Raw genomic sequence first — 26,498 nt, forward strand, 5'->3', positions numbered from 1 at the left:
AAATGGATTCACTATATTATGCAGTAAATAGTAATGGAGACATAACACGTCCCTTCCTAATTCCTCTCCTGATTTCAATTTCTGTACTGGGATCGCAATCTATTACAATTTGTGCTGCTCTTTAAATCCAATAAACACCAAATCTTTTAGATGCTTACTACACTATACACTTCACATAAATTTAGTTATAGAAATTTTTTCAGGGAGCTTTCAGATTCTGCAATTTGAAATTTGTCAAGTTTTAAGTTCAATAATAATTTATTTCTATATTAATACAAAATATGGCCAGTAAGTTGTGAGGACAACAAAAGATAAATAAAACATATCTTATTAAAACCAGAGTTTAATACATAATGTAACATTTATATAACAAACATAAGATATCTCAAAAACTATAATTTCAATGTACTTATTTATATATTTTCTAAAAATGATCATTTAAACTTTAACAGGAAGCCTATAAGTAGGTATTTTTAACCTTATAATTTAAAAATTTAAGTGGATAGCAAGATTTAAAATATAATTGGCACAATACTTTAGCTTTGGAATAAAGTTTACATACACATCCCATTTTATGCTTGACAATAGTATATTAAACAGCAAAATAAAAGTCATATATTTAAGTTACAAACATTAGAATATGGGAACTGTTTGGAATAAGAAGTTTATTGCGCTTTACTATGAGCTATGGAAAATGATTTTATAATTATGACACAAAAATACTACATACAGATTATATGTAGGTACATACAGACTGTTTAGTTTTTGATTAGATATGACACTGAAGGAAGCGCTAAAATCAGCAACATTGCTGTATACTATAAAGATAGTTTTATTATTAAAGATGTTCAAAATGTATCTATTCGTTCCAATAGTAACAGTATGTTATTAAAATTACTTTATCAATTGTTCTCTTTCTCGATAATTAGTTTTTATTGCATAGTAAATTATTGAAATCATTTAATAAATAGTGAAAAATAATCCTATTAATTAAATTAATGAATAATTTAAGCGATTATGCAAGTAACGATTGTACGAGAATATTCAAAAACTAAACAAAATAACCATCTCTATTATGCTGTCAGCAACTAATACAGTTGCTAATGTTTATGTCAGTGTTTACTGCGAATCATAGGGTGTATATATTATTTAAATCTAAACAGTCTGGACATACATAAACATATAATATATAAGAAACGGTCATTTTAAAAGCAACATACATATATCCACATTTTGTCAAAAATAACTTTATAACATTTTGACTGAGTTGGTACCAGCCTCTACTATTTTGTAAACAAAAGTCACACTACTGCGACCCCCGAAGGCGTTGCATATAAGTAAGTACCAAGCTACAATAATTGCCACCTCAAAAAATATTAATTCTAAATATTAACCATTCAAAATGGTTTTTCTCAAAAGTACTTCAGTGGATATATGTCGTTTTTAAAAACATTGTAAATACAGTAAAACCTCTGTTAACTGAAACCTTTTTAACCCAAACATCGTTCAACCAAAACGGCTGACAGTTTCAATAAATTCGTCAATAAAAAGTAAAGTTTTAATGGAAAATGAAACCAATCCGATGTTAATTTGTCAACATTCTCAACTTTGCTTTCATACAACTAAATAACGCTATTATATACAACACATTACGATATCACCTCATAGCATTTATTAATACCAACTTTGACCAAGAATACTATGCAATTTGATACAAGAATAGAAAAAATAATATTATTTGTGTTATCCCCCCCCCCCCACTTATTTCGGTTAACGGAGGTTGTACTGTTTTAAAAGAAATGCAATATGTCAATTTATTGAGGTTTAGAGAGAGAACCTTTACTACTTATGCTAAGTATAAATTTATTATGTGTAAGCTGTATGCTGATTAATTTAATATGTTTCATGATTAGCTAGGACAAACATATTCCAAACTAACCAGGAAAGTGTATACCAAAGTATACTCAAAATAGTAAAAGTAATGTAGAAAGAAGAAATTGTGACTGTAAAACTTTAACAAGTAAATTAGCTGCAGCTCTAATAACGTATCAAAATGTTAATGTATGTTCTTTTTATTTATTCAATTTTTCCAAACACTTCACAAATCTTTCCAAACATCTTTTAACAAATAACTATTTAACTACCGCTAGCACTTTTACAATCACCTTTAAATAACTAAATCATAAAATATTATGGTACCTACTAATAACATAATATTTATATATTACCATAATTATGATTATGGTTTTGTTAACTGAATATTGTCTATTTGTACAACTTAAAACAAATATAGCCAATAGTCAATTACCTTTTTAGCATATCCACTAAATTTATGTATGTCTAGGTCCTGTAATTCCACTAGCTCTTCCCGCAATCCTAACGATCATTGCTATAGACATTAAACATACGACACCTGCAGGCATAATTTTTCCAGAATTGTAGAATCTATATCCCATAACACCAGCCAGAATTGAACTAGTAGCTAATTGAAGTGTGTAATTGGAAGGATCACGGCTTGTTTCTACAGCTCCATAGGCTAATGCACCACCAAAAAGTACACCTGCTGCTAAAGAAGGTACAGAACCTGAAATCAAATACATAATTTAATATGTTCCAAAGAAATTTCTTTTGGTGCACTTTCTTCTAAATTTTCAATTAGAAATACCAGTTTTATGTTCATTGTAATTAGCAATACTCATAACTCCATTTTGTTCAAATATAACTTTATTACACCAAATTGTAGAAAAACTGTTCTCATTCAGTCTAATGCACACTCATGTGTCAGCCGATTATTTTTGTTTTGTTTTTTTTTATTTCCACGGGACAAGCCCAATATAGTTACAATTTTTTACAAATTTTGGAACAATTTAGTAGATACTAAATATAAGATATATTTATACAGTGCGCTGGAATAAGTGTTACCCCCTATTAACTTATCTATTTTTAGCACACAAGCAAAACGCTCGGACAGGTCGATTCTAAAACAATCATAGTATACCACAGCATCAATGTTTCGAACTTTACCCGATCCCTCTTCAGGTGACAGGCACAACTCTGACTCCTTTAAATGGGAAAGTACATCGTGTGATACCTCATTGAAAAGCTTTTGAAACAGTGATTACAAAAATGTATAACTCTAGTCGATTTTGAGAGCGTAGTCGCAAAATTTCAATCAAATTTTTTTTAAATGCATTCAATTTTCTCGAATCCTGAGAAAACCAACAAGTATTTTTTAAAAATTTATTATGTTAAGGTTATAACGAATATTATAGAAAACCTCTTAAGACCCCAGCCCAAATTATTTTTGGGATTCATAAGTTTGTAAGTTTCACATTCATTTCTGACTAGCGCAGCGCTTACTGATATAACTGTCAAATAAATCAATGCAGCGTCAAATAGATTAATGCAGTGTCAAATAAATGTCAATGAAGTGTCAAAAAAATCAATAATAGAACTATCAAAGTAATCAACTGTCAACATTACCATGATCCCAAATGGGATTATCTGACTGGAAAGGGTTTCAAATCCAGTACATACCTAGTAATCTGGATTGGCAACTCTGGTAACTCCATGAGTTTACATTGTCATGTCGACTTGTGATTGTGTTCTTTTGTTGTTATCAATTATTTACTAAATTAAAAGCATGTTTTTACACACTTTATCAATTAGTAAATGAACAGCTTTGAACGAGATAAATGAAGATTGAAATCGGCATTAACTTTAATAGCGTATACACTCTAAGAATAAACGCTTAAATCACGCACATTCCGATTATTGAGCTACAACTCCTTGGCAAGAAAACCACCCTATCTTCCCGGCTTAAAGGCTGTATGACACTATGCATTTTCTTGTATCATTTCTAATATCGTTTCTGATATCGTTTCTTGTATACATTTTCTTGTATCATTTCTTGTACGTACATTTGTGCTCTGTATGACACTATGCAAGTTCTTGTATCGAAAACTGTATGAAATTCGGCACGTGATTGGTCGAAATTTTGTTTGTCGCCCTGTCACGTTACATTGGTATGGTAGTACTGCGTCTACAGCTGATTTTAAGGATTTTATAAAATTTATAAACTTTTAAAAACAAATATTTTAATGTTATAATAACTAGAATTTTTACGTTGACTGTTGATTATTTGTGTTTTTTATTTTGTTTTGATATTTGTGCTAAAATATTTGCATTATAATTATCTTCAGTTTGATCCAAATTGGAACTATTGTATTTTCCTCTATTAAAAAATTATGCAATATGAAACCCAAAGTTATTCTAAATATATGGTTATTAGTAGAACAGTAGTCCATACCAAACGGTATATTAAGTATCAATAAAATATTTATAAATAATACCTACAAAACACAAATAAATTCATCAAGACATAAATCATATGATCTCATTTTCAGCCGCCATTATGACATTTAGAAGTTTTACCAGCAGGTTTTACGTTTTTGCTCTTTGCGCAGAAATTGGCGCAGTTATTGTACAAGAATCTGTGCCTGACACAAATTCTTGTATCGTTTCTGATATCGTTTCTTGTATCTGTGTATGACACTATACATTTTTTTGACATATCAGAAACGATATTAGAAATGATACAAGAAAATGCATAGTGTCATACAGCCTTAAGAGAGAATTGTACTTAAAATGAATTAAATTAATTATTTGGCGACTACATATCGTTATAATAGCGAATAATTTATGCACTCACAATATGAAAGCTCATAAACTAGCGCTATTTGTTTTTTATTTTTTACAAGTGAGGGAGGCCAGCTCAACAGGGGTAAGAGAATGAAAAGAAATTGAAATTTGTGAGGCTTTCCTACTCATTATAGCTAATGTAGAGTCTCACTACTGCCGTAAAAATACCTCAGATTTTATATTACATAAAATACTGGTATCCTCTAAAGAATAATATTAATGCATTATCTCGAGGCAAGTTTTGTCAAATTTTCGACAACTTAAATTTAGGTTTGTTTCATCCTAAGAAGGACATATGTGACAAATGCAAGTCTTACAAGTGTGGAAACGCTGAGGTACTTAAGTAATTATGAAGCCCAAATATTAAGCTAGAAAGAAGAAGCTAGAATTGAGAAAGGCAATGATAAGACAGATACAAATGCTTCACATTTACAATGAAACCTTCAAGCCCTATTCATTGCTCCAAAATGTACTGTGTCAACTATGTACTATAAATCCAGGCGCTCTATACATAATCTTAAATTTTTTTATGTAAAAACTAATGGTGGGCATTGTTTTCTTTGGCTGAAGCAGAAGTAGATTTAACATGTAATGAATTTGTTTGCATTATTTCTCATTTTGTGTTACCTCTGCTCTATTTGTCTGAGGATAAGGAGGCAATTGTGCTCTACAGAGAGATTGTGCATATCAAAATATAATTTGTAATGTTTCCAATACCCTATTACATATCTTTTGCAGTAAAAATGTTGTAATCGAACAAAGAGACCTGAAAATTAAATTAAATGAAAATTCTTTATTCAAATAGAAATTTTACTAACAATAAATATAAAAATTTGCTTAATTAAATGTAATATTCGCCGTATGCAAGTACTTGGAGGGGATACGAGAAACGATCGTGCGCGAATAGCGGAGAAATCTTGCAACTTTCTTAAATAATTCATTGTCAATTTAAATTGTCAAATTGACGTATATTTCATATCTACTGTCAATGAAGTAGAAAAATTATATGTTGCTCCACAATATTGATATGATATGCAAGTATTATATAAAAGTAAATTTAATTAATTGTATTTTGCTTGTAGTAGTGAATTTTAATAATTAATTTTATTTACTGCATACAATTGTTTACCTTTTAATAACATAACCTTAATATTACTTTTTCTTCTTATAATTGTTTTGGGCTATGGCCTTGACAATTGTCCAGTAACCAGGACCAATATGATTGATCAATATAATTAAAAGTGCGAACAATGTTGCCGAGCTATGAAACCAGGTGTCGCTTTTCCGAACTTGCACGGTCCCAATACAATATACAATACATGCAATATACAACACATACAGATTTATTAAAAATGATTTTTTAACCAGATAAAATATATGTTTTTAGTAATTTTTTAAAAAATGGAACTGTAACTGCATTCTTAACACTGGGGGGAAGATGGTTAAATTCATCCATACATTTGTAAAACAAGGATGTCATTGTACTATATGTGTATTAGTTTTTTGTCACTGCTTTCTTAACACTGGGGGGAAGATGGTTAAATTCATCCATACATTTGTAAAAGAAGAATGGCATTGTACTATGTTTATTAGTTTTTTGAATGTCAAAATCTTCAATATTTCTCGTGGTATATGAATGAACTTGATCCCTCAATGTAACATATTCATTAAAATATGCAGGGAACATTCCTTTTTTTTAATTTAAAAATGAAAGCCATATAGTAAGGTAGTAAAGCCTTTGTCGAAATGAAAACCAACCTAAATTAGAATACATAATCTCAATTGGTGTGTAGCTATTGCATCGAAGAATTGTTCTCATACCTCTGTTATACAAAATTTGCAATGATTGAATTGACCCTTTCATCATCATTCTCTTTGCCTTATCCCTATACGGGGTCGGCTTCCGTAATTGCATTTCTCCACACAATTCTATCTTGGGTCATATCAATGTTAATCCCCTTTACCAACATGTCCTACCTTATCGTCTCCCCCCAGGTCTTCTTTGGTCTTCCTCTCCTACTCCTTCCAGGAATCTGCACTTCAGCTATTCTTCGTATTGGGTGATTAACGTCTCGACGTTGAACATGACCAAACCATCTTAACCTATGCTCTCTCATTTTGGCATCAATTGGTGCCACACCGAGACTTCCCCTAATATACTCATTTCTAATTTTATCCTTCTTTGTCACTCCACTCATCCATCTAAGCATTCTCATTTCCGCCACATGCATTCGTTGTTCCTCTTTCTTTTTCACTGCCCAACATTCAGTTCCGTACATCATAGCCGGTCTTATGGCTGTTTTATAGAATTTTCCCTTCAGCTTCATTGGAATTTTTCTGTCACACAACACACCACTCGTTTCTTTCCACTTCATCCATCCAGCCCTAATTCTACTGCATGCATCTCCATCTATTTCTCCATTACTCTGTAATACCGATCCTAGGTACTTAAAACTATTGCTTTTCACAATCATTTCACCATCCAAAGATACCATTTTATTTGTAGTAACTCCATCTTTAAATGAACATTCCAAATACTCTGTTTTTGTCCTACTAAGTTTTAAACCTTTTTCCTCCAGAGCTTGTCTCCACTGTTCCAGTTTTTGTTCTAAGTCTCTTTCACTATTTCCTATTAACACTACATCATCAGCATACATTAGGCACCATGGAATGCTACCCTGTAGTTTCGCTGTTATCTGGTCCAAAACTAATGAGAATAAATAAGGACTAAGCACCGAGCCTTGGTGCAATCCTACTTTCACCTGAAATTTATCAGTCTCTCCCACACCTGTCCTAACACTAGTCGTTACTCCCTCATACATATCTCTCACAATCTGTACATATTCGCCAGGGACTCCTTTCTTATTGAGTGCCCACCACAGAATCTCTCGAGGAACTCTATCGTATGCTTTCTCAAGATCAATTAATACCATATGAGCGTTGGTCTCTTTATTCCTGTATTTTTCCATCTTCCTTACAATGAAAATTGCATCTGTTGTTGATCTGCCCTGCATAAAGCCAAATTGATTATCGGATATTTCGGTTTCTTCACGTATCCGTCTATCAATTACTCTCTCCCATATTTTCATGGTGTGGCTAAGTAGTTTTATAGCTCTGTAGTTTGTACATTGTTGTATGTCTCCCTTGTTTTTGTAGACAGGTACTAATATACTGCTTCTCCATTCGTCTGGCATTTGTCCAACTTCCATAATTCTATTAAATAGACCTGCTAGCCAACTTATTCCTGTCTCTCCATACTTCCCCAGGAATATCATCTGGTCCGACTGCTTTTCCTTTCTTTATTTTTTGAAGCGATTGAGCCACTTCCTCGTTTGTTATTCTGGTAACCATTGCTGTTACTGTCTCCGTTAACTCCACAGACTGTCTGTCAAATTCTTCATTTAATAAACTGTCAAAATACTTTATCTCTTTTTGATATCCTTTTCGTGAATAAGTATTTTATTAAGATTAAGTATTTTATTATTTTCATCTCGGATATATCTAATCTGATTAAAATCTCTTGCTTTCTTTGCTCTGTGTTTGGCTATTTTATATATCTTTGCTTCGCCTTCCCTACACGGTTCCCGGGAAGGGGGGTTATCGTGGGAGGTCTTGTCACTGGGAATTTTCCGGCTTCTACTTATTTTTTAATGATTCTTTATAGTATAGTATAGTTGATCCAAAAGATGGCATAACCCAGACACCCAAAGTGAAAGTTATCCTTCAACACCAAATTGTTCTATATGGTCCACACAATTTCCAGAAAAAAGTCACACCATTTTGAGCGTCGGGTTTGGGGGGAGAGGGGGGAGAAATCGGTAAATTCGTAGTTTTTTACGTTTTTCGTGAATATTTCTAAAACTATGCGGTTTAGCATGAACAGCCTTCTACACAAAATTGTTCTACATTAAATTTGAAATAAAAAAGGCCCAATGCATAATCTTTCTAAAATGCATGGTTCCAAAGCTACGGAGGTAGTATAGTATAACTGGTCCAAAAAAAGGCCTAACCCAAACATCCAAATTAAAAGTTTTCCTCCAACACCAAATTGTTCTGTATGGTCCACATATTGGTCAGTAAAAAGTTACACCATTTTGAGCGTCCGGTTTGGGGGGCAGATGGGGGAGAAGTCGGTAAAATAGTAGTTTCTTTTACGTTTTTCGTCAATATTTCTAAAACTTTGCTTTAACGTAAACAATGTTATATGCAATAATGTTCTACATGAAATTAAAAACAAAAAATCTTGTATACATAATTGATATAACATCAACGGTTCCAGAGTTACGGAGGGTGAAAAGTCGAGGTTTTCGATACTTTTTATATTTTTTGGGCAATGTATGGTATTATACCAAAAACCCAGACATCCAAAGTGAAAGTTATCCTCCATCACCAAATTGTTCTATATGGTCCAGATAATGTTCAGAAAAAGTCACACCATTTTGAGCGTCGGGTTTGTGGGGGAGAGGGGGGAGAAATCGGTAAATATAAAAAGTATCGGAAACCTCCACTTTTCACCCTCCGTAACTCTGGAACCGTTGATTTTATAACAATTATGTATGGACCTTTTTTGTTTTAAATTTTATGTAGAACATTTTTCTATAGACCATTCTTTACGCTAAAGCATAGTTTTAGAAATATTGACGAAAAACGTAAAAAAACTACTAATTTACCGACTTCTCCCCTATCTGCCCCCCAAACCGGACGCTCAAAATGGTATAACTTTTTACTGAACAATATGTGGACCATACAGAACAATTTGGTGTTATAGGAAAACTTTTAATTTGGATGTCTGGGTTAGGCCCTTTTTTGGACCAATTATTACTACTACCTCCGTAACTACCTCCGTAACTTTGGAACCGTTCATTTTAGAAGGATTATGCATAGGGCCTTTTTTATTTCAAATTTAATGTAGAACAATTTTGTATAGAAGTTTGTTCATGCTAAACCGCATAGTTTTAGAAACATTGACGAAAAACGTAAAAAACTACGAATTTACAGATTTCTCCCACCCTCTCTCCCCCAAACCCGACGCTCAAAATGGTGTGACTATTTTTTGAACATTATATGGACCATATAGAACAATTTGGTGTTGGAGGATAACTTTCACTTTGGATGTCTGGGTTTGGGTCTAACTATACCATACTATTAGTCAAAATTCACTGAGAGCGAAATCGCAGCACGTTCTTTTTTTAACTAAGCGCGAAATGCATTTTTTCTGCACAAAGCTCTACTATTCCGTAAATATCGTTTGAAATTCACATTGTATTACCAATATTTTGTTTCTTTCAAAAACTATCAGAAGTAGTTTTGAGGACATTAATACATTAGCCTGAATTTTTTCAGATTTTTATGACTACTCTAAGACCACTTTTTGTGGCTTTGAAAATTATTTTTTCACTTTTTTGACACTTTTAAACGCTTTTGAAATAGTGCTCTTTTTCCGGGTGTGAGTATCTATATAAATATGCTTTATTCAATTTAATAATATTATTAGTATTATAAAGACAAAATACAAGCTTAAATTATGCGCCAATATTAAAAATTAACTAATATATGAGAGACGTATTTTTGCATTACAGGTGTTTGAGGTAGAAATTCAATAACAATGTTTAAAATGCCATGAACGCATATTTAAAATGGAATTATAATATCATAATAATATTATTATTAATTTTTTTTCTTTTTTAGTACAAAAAATGTAACACTTTGCCAATTTATTATACATCTAATATCTCTAATTGTTAATATTTTGCGGTCAACATATATCTGCATATTTATTTATATAATAAATAAATAATACATTATAATTATGTATGTTATCGAATTTCTACCTGTAACATCTATAATGCAAAAATACGTATCTCACTTATATACTCTCGGACAAAATTATTGCATATGCATGTGGAATGAAATTTTTTGTGCTGCTATGTATCATAGGAATAGGATTTTTTACGAATGCCATTTTTTAAAGTATCACATAAAGGCTATAATCGGATTTAAATCTGATCTGGGCTATATACTGGCCAGTATAATTTTTAAATTAAATCTCATCAGATAAGTATTCACTATGCTAGCGACAAGAAGAAGTGCATTAGCACCAATATGTCATATCCAATATGGCTTTCAAATGGCAAAACATGATCTTCTAAAATGTTTTCAATCTACATATCAGTTGGCATTCGCCTAATCATCTTCACGTGTTCGGTATGTCCTTTCAAAGCAGTACCGCTCCGTAGCACTATGTCGCCACCGCCAAAACTAACGCTCTGTATGAGGTTACAACTGACATACTGTTCGCCAACTCTTCTGTAGACGAAGTCTTGTAAATCTTGCTTCCATATGGTGAACGGTATGCCAGATGTAACCTCATACAGACGGTTAATTTTAGTGGTGGCGGCATAGTGCTATGGAGTGGTATTTCTTGGTAAGGAGATACTGAACTTGTGGAAGTGATTGGGTAAATGACAGCTGATATGTACATTAAAAACATTTTAGAAGATCATGTTTTGGCATTTACCAGCCATATTGGATAACAAATTCGTGTACCATGACGCAGGTCTTAATGTCGGTAGAATAGTGAATACTTACCTTGATGAGATTGAATTTAAAAATTATATTGGCCACCATATTAGTCGAGGAAATGAAGCATTTTGGCTCGCAATTTTTTCGTCCAGCATGGATTTACATGAAATTTTCACAGAAGGTAGGGAATAGTCCAAGGATCATTTTCTATATCATGCCACTGTACGCTGAAACCTTGGGGGTGGTTGCCGCCCCATCTCGGGGGCGGGAATTTTTATGACATTTTAACTATGTAAATCGATGTAAAACGTAATTCTAAGAAAAAAATGCTTTTTGAATTTTCTTCGTAAAACTAATATTTTTCGAGTTATTTGCGCTTGAAAGTAACAGCTTTTCGACGAAACAATCGACTTCTTTAGAGGGTTCTTTGAGAATACCTCGAAAAATATGCATTTAATCAAAAAAAACTGTAGATATCAAAATTGTATCTTTTTGTAACACAAACCAAATTCTTTTTCTGTAATATCTTTAAGACCAATACAAACCGAGATAAGGCATGTTAAAATTAGCTTTTTTCGTCAAATGCATAATTTGAAATATTCAAAGTAGAATAACGGAAAAAGTTTTCATTTTTCAAGGAATACTTAAATAATCTTTTTTTCAAGTATACCGTTAGGCCTTTCAAAAAAAATAATAAAAAGTTTCTAGCCTAAAAACTAAGCGACTTATGATCAAAAAAAAAGTCGGTACTTGCTTTTCTCTATGAAAAAATCAGTGAAAACAACCCCCTTACTACCCTCCTAATTAAAAATTGGTCTTTACATTTCTGTAATTCCTTTTATATTTCTATTATCAATACACCCAAGAAGCTTGACCTATTTAAAAGACCTAATTTTAGAAAAATTGAAGTTTAAAGAAAAATTAATTTTTTGGAATTTCCCATTTTTCACCTTTTACTTCAAAATATCTCCGAAAATACTGGAGATACGAAAAAAATGATGAAACACTAAATTGTAGATTTTTTAATAGCTAAAATTCCATTTTATATAGATTTTCACTACAGTGAACAGTTATCGAGATATAGCTGTTTAAAATCTCTATTTACGAGCAAACACACCCTTATTCGAGCCCTTTAAACCCACCCTAATTAAAAACTAAGGGATCTTACGGAATTTAGTTTACACAGTCTTATAACTCTTCAAAAATCCTACAAAGTCATATTTGAAAAAACTTTTTATCGCCAAAAATGGAGCTATGTTTATAAAATGGAGCTATGCTACAAGCATAGAATAGAAAACTCCTCAAATGTAACTAGGGAAACTTGGTCTATAATAAATGAATTAAGGGGTAAACACAGATCAGGTAATAGTCATCACACTCCACTTCCAAATGACTGTAATGAATTTTACTGTAGCATAGCCGAAACTTTAACAGCACAGTTGAGACATGGTACAGATCCTTTGTCATATCTGAAGAAAACAGAAGTTATGTGTCCCTTCATAATTTATGATACTAATGTTGAGGAATTGAAAGAGATATTTAAATCAATCAGAAACAAAAACTCTTCGGGTTATGATGACATCTCTATAAGAGTTTTCAATAATCTACCAAACTCTGCTTTGGATGTTTTATCTATTTTAATTAATGATAGTTTTAATGCTGGCACATTTCCCGATTTCCTGAAGATAAATGTTGTAATTCCATTGCACAAGGGTGGAGATCACATAAACCCTTCCAATTACAGGCCAATTTCTCTGATACCTACGTTGGCAAAAATAATAGAGAAAATTGTTAAAGCAAGATTAATACAATTTTTAGAGGTTAACCAACTACTAAGTCCGAAACAGTTTGGTTTCCGTGGTAACACTGGCACGACCGACGCGATTTTCAGTTTTTTAGAGATAGCTTACAATCATATTAATTTAGGCGAGATGGTTGCGGCAGTGTTCTGTGATTTGACGAAGGCTTTTGACTGTGTCAATCATGGTTTGCTGCTGCAGAAGCTTAAACACTACGGAATTAAAGATAAGTCACTGAGTTGGATGGAGTCATATTTGTCGGGTAGGAGTCAGTTTGTTAGAACAGACTGTGACTCGATGAATGTAACTTGGGGAGTGCCCCAAGGCTCGGTATTGGGACCAGTTCTGTTTTTGGTATATATAAACGATTTAGCCTACCTTGATGTATCTGCTCATTTCACCCTTTATGCAGATGATACCACTCTTATATGACATGCTAAAGATTTGAATGTCTTACGCCAATCTGTAGGTAGGGAACTCTTAATGATTGGAAATTGGTGCACGGCGAACTTTTTGACATTAAACACTTCTAAAACCAAGCTTCTGTGTTTTAAACATGTTATGCCTGAATTACATCTGGAACTTGAACCTCAGCTGTCCGTCAGGTTTCTTGGCCTGAATATTGATCCTGACCTTAAATCTAAATCGCATATCGAAGCCTTGAATTCAAAACTTGCATCTGGATGCTATGCAATACGGTCGACTAGAAGGGAGCTTGGTTTTGCCCAAGCAAGAACTGTGTACTTTGCACTAGTAGAGTCACATCTTAGATTCGCAATTCAGTTTTGGGGAGCGTGTAGTCAGGAGCTTTTCAGTAGTGTGTTTTTGCTTCAAAAAAAGGCAGTACGCCTGTTGTGCCAGGTAAATTCTAGAGAAACGTGTAAACCTTTATTTATTAAACACAGTATCCTTACACTTGTATCTCTTTTCATTTTGGAAACGGCAAGCATTATTTTTAAGAATAAACATCTATATGAAAATAATAATCGATCTGGACGATTTGCTAGCAATTTAGCTTTGATTACACCTAGAAGCACACTAGTCAAAGACTCATTTATTTTTAACGGCATCAAAATTTTTAATAAACTACCTAGTGAAATAAAAAATTTGCAAACTATTAGAAAGTTTAGAAATTCATTAGATAGACTGCTCGCTAAGAGGGCCTATTATGATCTGACAGAATTTTTTGAGGACCATTGGAGCTGATGTATTTGTGATCTTGTGTATATTTTTTTTTTTGTCAATTTGTTTGTCATTATTGTTTGTGATTTAGTTTTACAGCTTGTAGTTTGTTTGTTTTTTATTTTTGACAATACTACATATTTTGTAGTTGTTATATAATGTAAATGTGTTATGTGTTATATTTTATATTTAGTCATATTTTAATTTAATTTATTTATTTAAAACTCTTAAACAGTGTTTGTCAACAAGATTTTTTCTTAGACAATAAACATATATTCTCTCTCTCTCTAAAACGAATTTTTGTTTTCGAAAAATTCGGATAGTCCGCTTATGGATAATTTTCAATCTATGTATATGTATAATACCACAGAACCGGTTCGTATACTGGAAGATAATTAAAAAACTATTTGTATTTGTATTTGTACATATTTGTAAATTCGTATTTTTGTGTAAATAAATGTTTTTGTAATTCTTTAATTCTACTTTTTTTTGTATAGATCTAATAAAATATCTACTTATGAAAACTGTATGTTATTAAGGGTGGTTTTTAAGGATTTAAATATTATGATATTATATCCTAAAGTATAAAACAATCATTATTTAACCAATCAAAACCAAACTTTACCCATATTAAAGTTTACAATGTTTTTATATAATTTTGACAATAAGGGGTAGTTTACACCCCTAAAAATAATCAACGCCCTTAAGCATGATATAGAATATGAAGTACAGGGTGAGATGATCCTAATCTCAAATTTTTATATAAATCGATGCAAGCCGAAATTATTCTTTTAGGATAAGTAAATTTTTATATAAAGCTCCAACAAGGGTGGTTTTAAGGGTTGAAATATTATGATAGTATATCTTTAAGCATAAAACAATCATTATGTAACTAATAAGAAACAAATGTTACCAATATTAAATTTAAAATGTTATTTTGGAATTTTTTACAAGTAGGGGTAGTTTTCACCCTTAAAAAAACAAAAGCGTACAACGGCTCAATATAGAAAATGAACTAGAGGGTTTAATGACCCTAATCCCAAATTTTTGTAGAAATCGATGCTGGACGAAAAAATTGCGAGGTTTTGCCATTTTTTCAGTTTCATTTCCTCGACTATATAGCCCATATTAAATTTAAATCCGATTATACCATTTTAGTCTAAGAGCTGGGAGCGGATTTTGTGCGTGATAAGTAATATGGAAAAACTATACGGGGATATGTTGAATTAGTTGTGTACATGACTTTCACCAACGGCCGGAAACCAGAGTTGGGGCCGAGGGTAGTTATAAGGGGTCAAAATCGCGGATTTTATTATTTTTTTTATGACGCTCATGATCGACATAGTGCACCAAAATTTGGGAATAAGTAGGTCATGAGGTACCTAAGTAAAATCTCTAGGGGCTCAACGCTGCGTGGCCGACAAAGGGGTGGGGGTAGGGGTGAATATAAAAAATATAAGGGGTTTTTTGCGACGTTCGTGATTGAGATAGTGCACCAAAATTTGGGTATAAGTAGACCATGACATAAATAATTGAAATCCCCAGAGCCGGAAACCAGAGTGGGGAAGGAAGGTAGTTATAAGGGGTCAAAGTTCCGTTTTTTATTATTTTTTTTTTGTCACGCTCATGATCGAGATAGCGCGCCAAAATTTGGGAATAAGTAGGTGATGACGTAACTAAGTAAAATCTCCAGGAGTGGAACGCTGCGTGGTCGACAAAGGGGTGGGGCAGGGATGAATATAAAAAAATGTAAGTGGTTTTTTGCGACGTTCGTGATTGAGATATTGCACCAAAATTTGGTAATAAGTAGACCATGACATAACTAACTAATATCCCCAGAAGAGGAAACCAGAGTGGCGGACGAGGGTAGTTATAAGGGTTAAAAGTCGCGGTCTTTATTATTTTTTTTTGTGGCGCTCATGATGGAGATAGTGCACCAAAATTTGGGAGTAAGTAGGTTATGACGTAACTAAGTAAAATATTCAGGGGCGGAACGCTGCTTGGGGTACAAAGGGGTGGTAGGCAGGGGTGAGTATAAGAATATATGGGGGTTTTTTGCCGTTCGTGATCGAGATAGTGCACCAAAATTTGGGAATAAGTAGATCATGACATTACTAAGTAAAATATACAGGGGCGGAACGCTGCGTGGGGGACAAATATTGTACCGGGTCACAAAAAAATAATACACACTGCGACTTTGACCCCTTAAAACTACCCTCATCCCCAACTCTGGTTTCCGGCTCTGGTGATTTTACTTAGCTAAGTCATGGTCTACTTATTCCCAAATTTTGGTGCACTATCTCAATCTAGCAAGTCGTAAAAAACCCCTTATATTTTTTATATTCACACCTACCCCCACCCCTTTATCGGCCATGCAGCGTTCCACCCCTGGAGATTGTAATTAGTTACCTCATGACCTACTTATTCCCAAATTTTGGTGCACTATGTCGATCATGAACGTCACAAAAAAAATAATAAAAACGGCGATTTTGACCCCTTATAACTACCCTCATGCCCAACTCTGGTTTCCGGCTCTGAGGATTTTACTTAGTTATGTCATGGTCTACTTATTCCCAAATTTTGGTGCACTCTCTCAATCACGAACGTCGCAAAAAACCCCTTATATTTTTTGTATTCACCCCTGCCCCACCCCTTTGTCGGCCACGCAGCGTGCCACCCCTGGAGATTTTACTTAGTTACGTCATGACCTACTTATTCCCAAATTTTGGTGCACTCTCTCGATCATGAGCGTCACAAAAAAAAATAATAAAACGGCGACTTTGACCCCTTATAACTACCCTCATCTCCAACTTTGGTTTCCGGCTCTGTGGATTTTACTTAGTAATGTCATGATCTACTTATTCCCAAATTTTGGTCCACTATCTCAATCACGAACAGCGCAAAAAATCCTTTATATTTTTTATATTCACCCCTACCCCCACCCCTTTGTCGGCCACGCAGCGTACCGCCCCTAGAGATTTTACTTAGTTAAGTCATGACCTACTTATTCCCAAATGTTGGTGCACTATCTCGATCATGAGCGTCATAAAAAAAATAATAAAATCCGCGACTTTGACTCTTTATAACTACCCTCGGCCCCAACTCTGGTTTCCGGCCGTTGGTGAAAGTCATGTACACAACTAATTCAACATATTCCCGTATAGTTTTTCCATATTACTTATCACGCACAAAATCCGCTTCTATCTCTCCGACTATTTATATGAAATATTAAAACATCGGATTCTGAAAATAAATCCTATTTCTATGACACTGGGGGCAGCACAAAATGTTTTTATTTCACACGCTAATTTCAAAATATTGAATATTTTTGTCCGTGAGTGTATATTAGTTTATTTTTCAAATTGGCGCCTAATTTAAGCTTGTATGTTGTGTTTATATATATACTAAAATGTCATTAAATTGAATAAAGTATATATTTATATACTCACGCCCGGAAAAAGAACACTATCTGAAAAGCGTTTAAAAGGGTCAAAAAAGTAAAAAAAAAACATATTCAAAGCCTCAAAAAGTGGTCCTAGAGTAGTCAGAAAAATCTGAAAAAATTCAGGCTAATGTATTAATGTCCTGAAAACTATTTCTGATAGTTTTTGAAACAAAAAAATATTGGTAATACAATGTGAATTTCAAACGATGTAAAATACTTACGGAATAGTAGAGCTTTGTGCAGAAAAAATGCATTTCGCGCTTAGTTAAAAAAAGAACGTGCTGCGATTTCGCTCTCAGTGAATTTTGACTAAAGAATCATTAAGAAATAAGTAGACGCCGAAAAATTCCCAGTGACAAGACCTTCCACGATAACCCCCCTTCCCAGGAACCGTGCCTGGTATCAAGTTGATCGTATAGGTTTGAATACGCTTCTGCTTTAGCTTTTGCTACTGCTACTTTCGCTTCCTTTTTGGCGACCATATAGTTTTGAAGATCTATGTCCGATATGGTTTCTTGCCACTTTTTATATAATTTTCCCTTCTTTTATTTTTCCTTGTACTTCATTTGACCACCACCAAGTATCTTTATCCTCAAACTTCTTTCCTGACGTTTTCCAAGTATTTCAATAGCCGTCTCTCTAATAATATTGGCCATTTTTCTCCAATTGAATTGACCCTTTATCACCTAGATATAAAACACTTGAACAGTAGTCACAATGGGTCTGAATTATACTTCTAAATACAGTGATCCTTGAAAATAATAATAGATCTTTGCAAATTCTATTAAAGAAAAATGATTTTTTAGATATTTTCTTGCAAATGTATTGAAAATGAGGTTTCAGAGAGAGTGTGTAATCCAGTATAAATCCAAGATATTTAATTTCATTGACCCTTTCAATGCATTCATTATTAACTTTTAGTTTCAAATTTTCCATACTGATATTGTTTAATTTATACTGACTAGAGACTATCATTGACTTTGTTTTACTAGCATTAAGTTTTAACTTGTTAGCATTAAAAAATATCTTAATTCTGTTTAACAACCACTGCATCATTCTAACAACCTCAACAATATCATCACCACTGCATACAAATAATGTGTCATCTGCAAAAAGACTAATAAATTCCAGACCCTCAACATAATTTACATCATTGATGAAAATAATAAATAATAATGTTCCAAGTACACTGCCTTGTGGTACACCAAAACAATTAGGTAGTTCTGTTGATTTACTTTGGCCTAACTGCACATAATGAGTTCTTTTTTTGAGATATTCGTTAAACCACTTTATAAAATTTTGTTTAAAACCTCAATTTTTTAATTAACAAATCAATGTCTATAGTTTCAAAAGCTCTTCTAAAGTCCAAGAATACAGCTACTACTTATTTATTTTTATCAATAATTAGTTTCCACTTTAAGATGGTAAGTTGTATTATTGCTGTTTTCACATGAGTGACCCTTTCGAAACCCAGACTGATTGCCAAGAAAAAGATTATATTTATAGACCAGGACTAATCTGTAAAAAAACGTGTATTTTTGAATGTGAGAGGTGGCATTCGGATTTTTGTAGATAAAGTTAGGTGACACCTTCAGTAATAATAATTGACTTAGCTCCTTCTCAAATATGCCCGGAACATTAATAAAAAAATTAAAATATTTAAAAATTTCGAAAAACATCGTTTTTTTTCTGCTTTCTTTGCTTATAACTTTAAAACGGTTCGTTTTGGAACAAAGTCGTAGAGAAATAAAATAAAGATAATTGAATTTTGTATGATATACGACTGGTCAAAATGTCTTAAAGGTATTACCTTTTCTGCAATATAGCAATAAATACAAAATAAGTGGGCAAAATATGCCTGTTGTTATTCAATGTTTCTTAACCACTTTGGTGGCACTTAGAACCTTAGTAATTCGCTTAGAAAATTTTTATAACTTTCTTAAATGGTCTACCAAATTTCATTAAAATCGACCTAATAGATTTTGCATAATAAATTTGCAATGTAAATGTTTTCAAAAAAGTTCAAATTTTTTAAAATCTTTCTGAACAAAAAGTAGACCATTTAGAAGTTGGCTAATTTTTTTACATATAAAGAGGTGCTCTACCTATTTAACACACTTTACAGAATTAAAATCGGATTATTTAAGGGGCCTCAGCAATGTTTTAAAATTATCAACAATTTTTGGGCTTATAAACAAATAGTTTTGTAATAATAAAAAAATTAATTTTTAGCAATGCAAATTGTTTTATATGTTAATATATTAAATAAAACTAGGAATTACTGTAATTAGTTTACTGTTTATACAAGATACAAGATGGACATGATACAAGTGAAGTTAGCTGAATGTTCGTCTTCTTTTTACATATCTAAAACTAAACCTACATTTCAAACACAAATAATTAAAACCGGTATAATTTGACTTAAATTTTCAAATGCTGTCAGCAGAATTGCTATTTTATTTTTTAATCAAAAGTTATTCTCTTTCAAAAATTGCAATTTTTCGATTTTTTTAATGTTCCACCGCGTTTATCTCGAAAACTATGCAGCCTACGAAAAAACTTGTAAGAACATTTTTTGCTTAGAATTACCCAATTAAAAACAAAAAAATGTTTTATTTTGCGAAAAATTAATGTTATGTAATTCCTCAAGTTCTTTGTTTATAACTATCTTATCAACATCCGGATCAACTGTTACCCAAAAAATTCGTGTTCTACGGGTCAAAATACATAAAAAAACTTGGGTAAGTCCATCTAAATAAAGGAGCCCGTAGCACCCCCTCCTGGACACAGCACTAATTTGTTTATAAGCCAAAAAATTGTTTATAACTTTAAAACATTGCTGAGGCTGCTTAAATAATCCGATTTCAATTCTGTAAAGTGTAGGTGGAGTGCTTCTTTATATGTAAAAAAAATTACAATCTTTGTATGTTCTAGTTTTTGTTGTGCAAGATTTTAAAAAATTTTAATTTTTTAAAAAGTTTAGATTGCAAAATTATTATGCCAAATCTAGTAAGTCAATTTTAATGAAATTTGGTGGACGGTTTTAGCACATTACAAAAATTTTCTAAGCGAATTAGGAAGGTTCTAAGTGTAACCTAAGTGATGGAAAAACATTGAATAAGGACAAGCCCCCTTGTTTTGCCCTGATAGAAAATCTGATAGAAAATTTAATTATCTTTGTTTTATTCCTATACAACTTTGTTCCAAAATGAATCGTTTTAAAGTTATAAGCAAAGAAAGCAGAAAAAAAAAAACGAAATTTTTTGAAATTTTTAAATATTTTATTTTTTTTTATTAATGTTCCGGGCATATTTGAGAAGGAGCATAAGTCAATTATTATTAACGAAGTTATCACCTAACTTTATCCGCAAAAATCCGAATGCCACCTCTCACATCCACCTAAAAACATATCCTTCCTGGTCTATTATTAAAGTATTCAATTATTTGGTTTTAAACAGCTTTTTCAAGTACTTTCTCTATACAAAGCAGTGTATTGATTGGTCGATATGTAGATACTTCTGATTTAATTTGAGTTTTTGGGACAGGTGTAATGGAGCTAAATCAGGCATACTCAGATGAATGCTGATGGTATGCATTCCACTATCAAATGAAGACCACAACATAAGAAGTACAATGTACAAGCTGAATACATTGCTGCCCCTGCCTGCCTAGAAAGCCGCAAACTCTAAACCTTATGTTAAGTAACTTGACCATGATTTCTTCAAATGTTTTATCTAATAAGCACAAAAACGGTGTTGGTTTATCATGTGTTGTGGATGTAAGAGCATGTAGTGCTCCCAGTGGGTAAAATCCAGTTCAAACTAAACTTTTCGGATGACTGGGAAGATATTCTCGAAAGTAAAGATAACAAAGTTCTCCTAGGCTCGTTGAGAAACTTCCAAATCTTTACAATGGAAGATTGAAGATTAAAAAAAGGAAGTTTGATGATTTACAAGATTTGAAATCAGTTATAGAGAGGGACTATCATTAATTTTATATCAGTATTCATATATTCAATACATTATAAGTAAATACGTAATTAAAATACTTTATTAGGTAATTTTGTAATCATTAACACCTAGGCTGCATTTAGAGATATTTGTAAACTTACGTTGAGTGTGCTGTGATGCACATATGTCCTGTATTCCATACCCCATTTGCTGTGTGTTACGACAAAGTCGACACAGCCAACCGTTAATCTAATATGAGCTCTATTTGTCTCGTAACGCAGCCAAGGTGTTAACATAAAAAAATAAATTACTTTCTATCTATGTAGTTGCATTTTTATTAAATTAAGTCCTAGTAGTCCTATATTTATATCACCAACAAAGTTATAGTAAATACTCATAACTCGAAATATTTATTTATTAGATCTCGAAACATCACATATTTAGCTAAACCAGGTATAAATATCAGTTTTAGGGAAAATATTAGATTTGCATTATTTTTTTGATAATAGGTTTTAAACAAAAACTATGTACACTTTGCGTCATAAAAAACTGGTACAACTCTTGTATCTGAAAATTGTGTTTTTCAAGTTGTGTAAGTTGGTCTTGTCACATATGTCATTTTAATTTCTAGGGCAATGTTGCCAGTTCAACCAAAATATTATATCAAACCAGCTAAAAGCAGGGCTGTGCAACAGACTGCAAGTTTTTAGTAGGTATACTAAAAACTAAAACAACATTGAGCATTCTCGATTAGTCAGTTACATTTATTTAAGCATGCATCCTAAAAAATTATCCTATTAATTTTGTAATTTTCCATAATCTCAATGAAGTACCTATACATTAATTCGTATTTTATTATAATTTATGACATGAATAATGACAGATAATAAATCTAGACATGACTTTAAATTATTATGTTTAATTTCAAATCGAGAGGTGTGACTGGTTTTTCGTAAAGTGTAGCACAAAACTCTATTGAGATGTGGGATACTAGAATAAGTAAAACACACTGGAAAAATTAAAATTTGAAATTTAATACAAAATGAACAACTTTTACAGCGAACAAGTGTGGAATTTAAATATATGTTTTACAATAAAATTCGAAACTGCTGAAATATTAATACTTTGTCATAGCTCCATTATATTAATCACTGATTGTAATCTTCTGGGCACTGGGTTAATTAAATTTACTGCTAAATTTTCATCTTCAGCCAAGTTTATTATTCTGGCAAATTGTTCTCGTTTTATCACACTGACGTGCCATCATTAAAAATTTACTTTGACCAACTTGTCAAATCAATGTCTGGCTAATTGGCTAGGCCAAGGCCATCAAATTCACACAAAAAAAACTAGTCAAGTCTGACCGATGTCAAGTAATTAAAATTAAATAAGTCATCAAGGACTGCACCTAGTCCGTTCTATACAGTGATGAGCGTGCTAATAACTGGCAAAATAGCGCAAAAGATGGAAAATGTATTAAGTTGTGAAATAAAAAGAAATAAAACTAGTAGAGTTGGGACATATAGCGCAAAAGATGGAAAATGTATTAAGTTGTGAAATAAAAAGAAAATAAAACTAGTAGAGTTGGAACATTTAGCGATATTAACCTAAAAATTTACATTATATTGGTTGTTTCCCAACTTTAAACGTATCAGAGGAGTATGTGAACTAAAACTGTCACTGTGACAGTGGTAGTTGCCAAGCTCGTCCGATACGTCTAAAGGTGGGAAACAATATATATAATGTGTTTAAGCCAGAGACATCTTAAGGATAGACTCGGCTAGGGATATGCCACTCAATGCATTGGGGTGTAACGTTGACATAGGATTGAGTGGTCTAGCCATCTTTGTCAGTCACATGCTCGGGATCACTTGGTTAAAAGAGATAGATAGACAATGATCAACTGTTTCCATGCTGTTTCCGTGTTACGCTTTTTTGGTGAGTATGCCATGTCTACCCTTAACATGTATCTGGTTTAAGCACTTAATTTTTCAGTTATAAGTGGATTTTTTAAGATTAACTCAACGTTTTTTCTGGTTATTAAATTTATTAGATATGGTTATTTGTTGTTAATGATAAAAATAATACCTGTCTAAAAACTTTATACATTTTTGAACATTATTTTTTGTATATAGATTTAGTGCAATTCCGTTATCTGTAATGGCAACAACGCCATGATTCAGGAGCGATTGTGTCCAGTCTGAACACAGGTTTACATTGGGAAAAAAATGTACCAGTTTTTTATGACTTGAAGTGTACTATTTATTGTAAAGCTTGTTGATCCGGAGTTATGAGGAATGCTAATTACAATGACGATATAATATTATAAAGTTTATAAGTATGCCTAGATGACTTTCTATCTTTTATGCAAATTATTGTATACACATACCTGCTTTATAATAACCAAACACTCCACCAGCTGCAACTAAACCAGCATACAAAAAACCGGGGATATCCATTTCAGTTTGTGTAATATAAAATTAAAGAAAAACGTGCCAAATAAGTCTATAGACTTATTTGCTACAGATACAGATACACAAGAAGATGATGTGCTTAGTAGTTGTGCAAGGTGCAAGGTAAATTTTCGATAGGAAGGATAATGATAATAGATAATTTGACATATGTCAACTCTTCCCTCTGATACAAAAACATAGGATTTTTGTATCATTAACAACATGATTGTCTATTACGATGTTATTATATTATGATAAGCACAAATAAAAGTAATAACAATATAGATGAGATTTTACATAATGTAATTATTTTACAGCTATAATATTCTAAATAAACATACCAACTATTTTAAATGATGATCTATACTTGTATTTATTGAGTTTCACTTTTAATGAAAACATTTACCTACATTGTCCACTGTACTGTATTATCTATTTTTCTTGCTCAAAAACTAATTTATGAAGGATGAAAAATTAAATAATTGTCAAAACTGACAGGGCGGTAAAACAAAGGCATACAAAGTTCAAACTCAGCAGCCGTATTGGCGAGGAACCGCAAAGTGGGCGACGCCTGGTGGCGAATTTGAAAAGCATCAACTCTAGGAAAACATTTGGCTGCATTCAGCAGAAAACTGCGATGACTAATCGATTACTTAGCGATGTGTAATCGCTAACGATTCTTCTGAATGGTATACTTTCATGTACAGCTGGTTCCTAAAAAAACTGATACGACTCTTAGTAAGATTTGATCATTTTGAGCAGTGTATGATTGGTCTGACATTATATTATATTTATTATGACAGACAAATAATAAAATAAACAAACAAACAGCCATTTTTTGAGGTTGAAGTTATCTGAAAAATTTTAAGATTTGGCAGTGACAGTAACAGTATGTAAATAAGTATTTATCCTTCAAAATATAATAAATTAAATATAATTAAAGTCATATTCATTATATCACACCTCATCAAAAGCTTTTTACAAGTACATAGTCAGCGATTTTGATATGGCTTAGAGCCAGACTACATCAAGATCGCCTATAAATCGTGCTGGTAATTGTCTTGCAGCGAGATCAAAAACAAAAAGAAGAAGAAGAAGAAAGTACACTGCTCAATTTTCTACAAAATACGCTTTAAGAGTCGTATCAGTTTTTTTTGGAACCAGCTGTACATACGAAACAGGTTATGACAACTGTCACATTTTTCAAAATGATTTGCAAATACGTGAAAGACACCCCAAGAACAGAAATTAAAATTATTATGAAATGGTAATTTATAAATAACCCCATTTAATTCATACATATTTTCAAATTCTTGAATTTCTTGCGACATAGGTAAACCTAATAGGTACATACGAATAATCCAACAAAGCAGCTCAGATATTTATCAGCGTGATTTATATGCCTTTTAGCCTTCCTTACCTTCAATTCATGTTTTTTTAAGATACATAACTTAAAATATACGTGTTAGACACACGTCATACGTCAATCTTATTTTGATTTGCTAAGAAATCATATTTCAAAACCGATGTTTAAAATGGCGACCGATAAGCCATCGAATGATAACTAATCGACAATTTATGTGGCATTCAGCAGAAAATCACTAAGCGATTAGTCATCGATTGAGTCTGCTGAATGCACCCATTGACTTTGCCATTAATTTGTGTATTCGCTCCGAGCGTTAACAAAGTGTCAAAGCATAATCGACCGACCTGCTCATGGTGGCGGTTTTTTGAAATTTTATAAGGACGCTTTGTGTATGTTTAAATGAGATACTTAAAAAAAATGCCGTGTCACGCTAGTGATACTATGTATTAATATAAACAGAAAATAAAAACGCACTTAATCTGATATAAATTCTTCACTTTCCAATATTGATTATCAGTTTGATTTTGTATACATAACCTCACTATCGCAGTTTATGTCAATAAATCTTTATTAACGAAAAAGAAAATATTTTTGTTGCACTATAAATTACAGTATAAATTAATAACTAATGAATTCTAACAATTGTATTCGGTTATTATCACTACAAAATAAAATATTCAAGTTTAACAAAATAATCCCATAAGACTCAATGTTAAAACGTCCTTACAAAATCTGACAGCGTGTCATGTGACTGTAAGTAGAGGGGAGACACACGGAGCCAATAGTATTTTTACTACAAAAGCGATATTACGTAGGTCAAAATTTTTGACGTAAGAGAACTGTCAAAACATTAGAATGTGACTTTTCATTATTGCCATGTTTATTATAAACATGGCAATAATGAAAAGTCACATTCTAATGTTTTGACAGTTCTCTTAAGTCAAAAATTTTGACCTACGTAACATCGCTTTTGTAGTAAAAATACTATTCGCCCCGAGCGTTAACAAAGTGTCAAAGCAAAATCGACCGACCTGCTCATGGTGGCGGATTTTTGAAATTTTATAAGGACGCTTTGTGTAT

General features: G+C 32.4%; 2 protein-coding genes across 3 annotated transcripts in view; both read right to left on the reverse strand.

The window, feature by feature from the left end:
- Positions 1–24,603, reverse strand: part of LOC114333696 (homologous-pairing protein 2 homolog) — a 168,517-nt gene extending 143,914 nt beyond the window's left edge. Inside the window, exon 1 of one of the 2 annotated variants that reach the window (XM_050650353.1) lies at positions 24,459–24,603. The gene's annotated coding sequence lies outside the window, so the exon portion shown is untranslated. Of the gene's footprint in view, positions 1–24,393 lie in introns of both variants that reach the window. The other variant, XM_050650352.1, reaches the window with a different exon arrangement.
- On the reverse strand, positions 1,747–24,394 carry LOC126884432 (transmembrane protein 14C). Its single transcript, XM_050650356.1, has 2 exons — positions 23,989–24,394; positions 1,747–2,584 (listed from the first exon to the last, which is right to left on the reverse strand). Exons 1-2 carry the CDS (start codon positions 24,056–24,058, stop codon positions 2,331–2,333), a joined length of 324 nt encoding a protein of 107 aa, XP_050506313.1. The 5' UTR covers positions 24,059–24,394; the 3' UTR covers positions 1,747–2,330.
- Positions 24,604–26,498: the final 1,895 nt, after the last annotated feature.

This window comes from Diabrotica virgifera, chromosome 5, assembly GCF_917563875.1.
Source record: "Diabrotica virgifera virgifera chromosome 5, PGI_DIABVI_V3a".
Taxonomy (NCBI): Eukaryota; Metazoa; Arthropoda; class Insecta; order Coleoptera; family Chrysomelidae; genus Diabrotica; species Diabrotica virgifera.

What these genes read in the sequence shown, in the direction of transcription:
- LOC126884432 (XM_050650356.1), bottom strand. Translation starts at nt 24,058, where the DNA reads ATGGATATCCCCGGTTTTTTGTATGCTGGTTTAGTTGCAGCTGGTGGA. An exon ending in GTTTGGTTATTATAAAGCAG is followed by an intron (nt 2,585 to 23,988) that starts GTATGTGTATAC and finishes ATTTGATTTCAG; the next exon opens with GTTCTGTACCTTCTTTAGCA.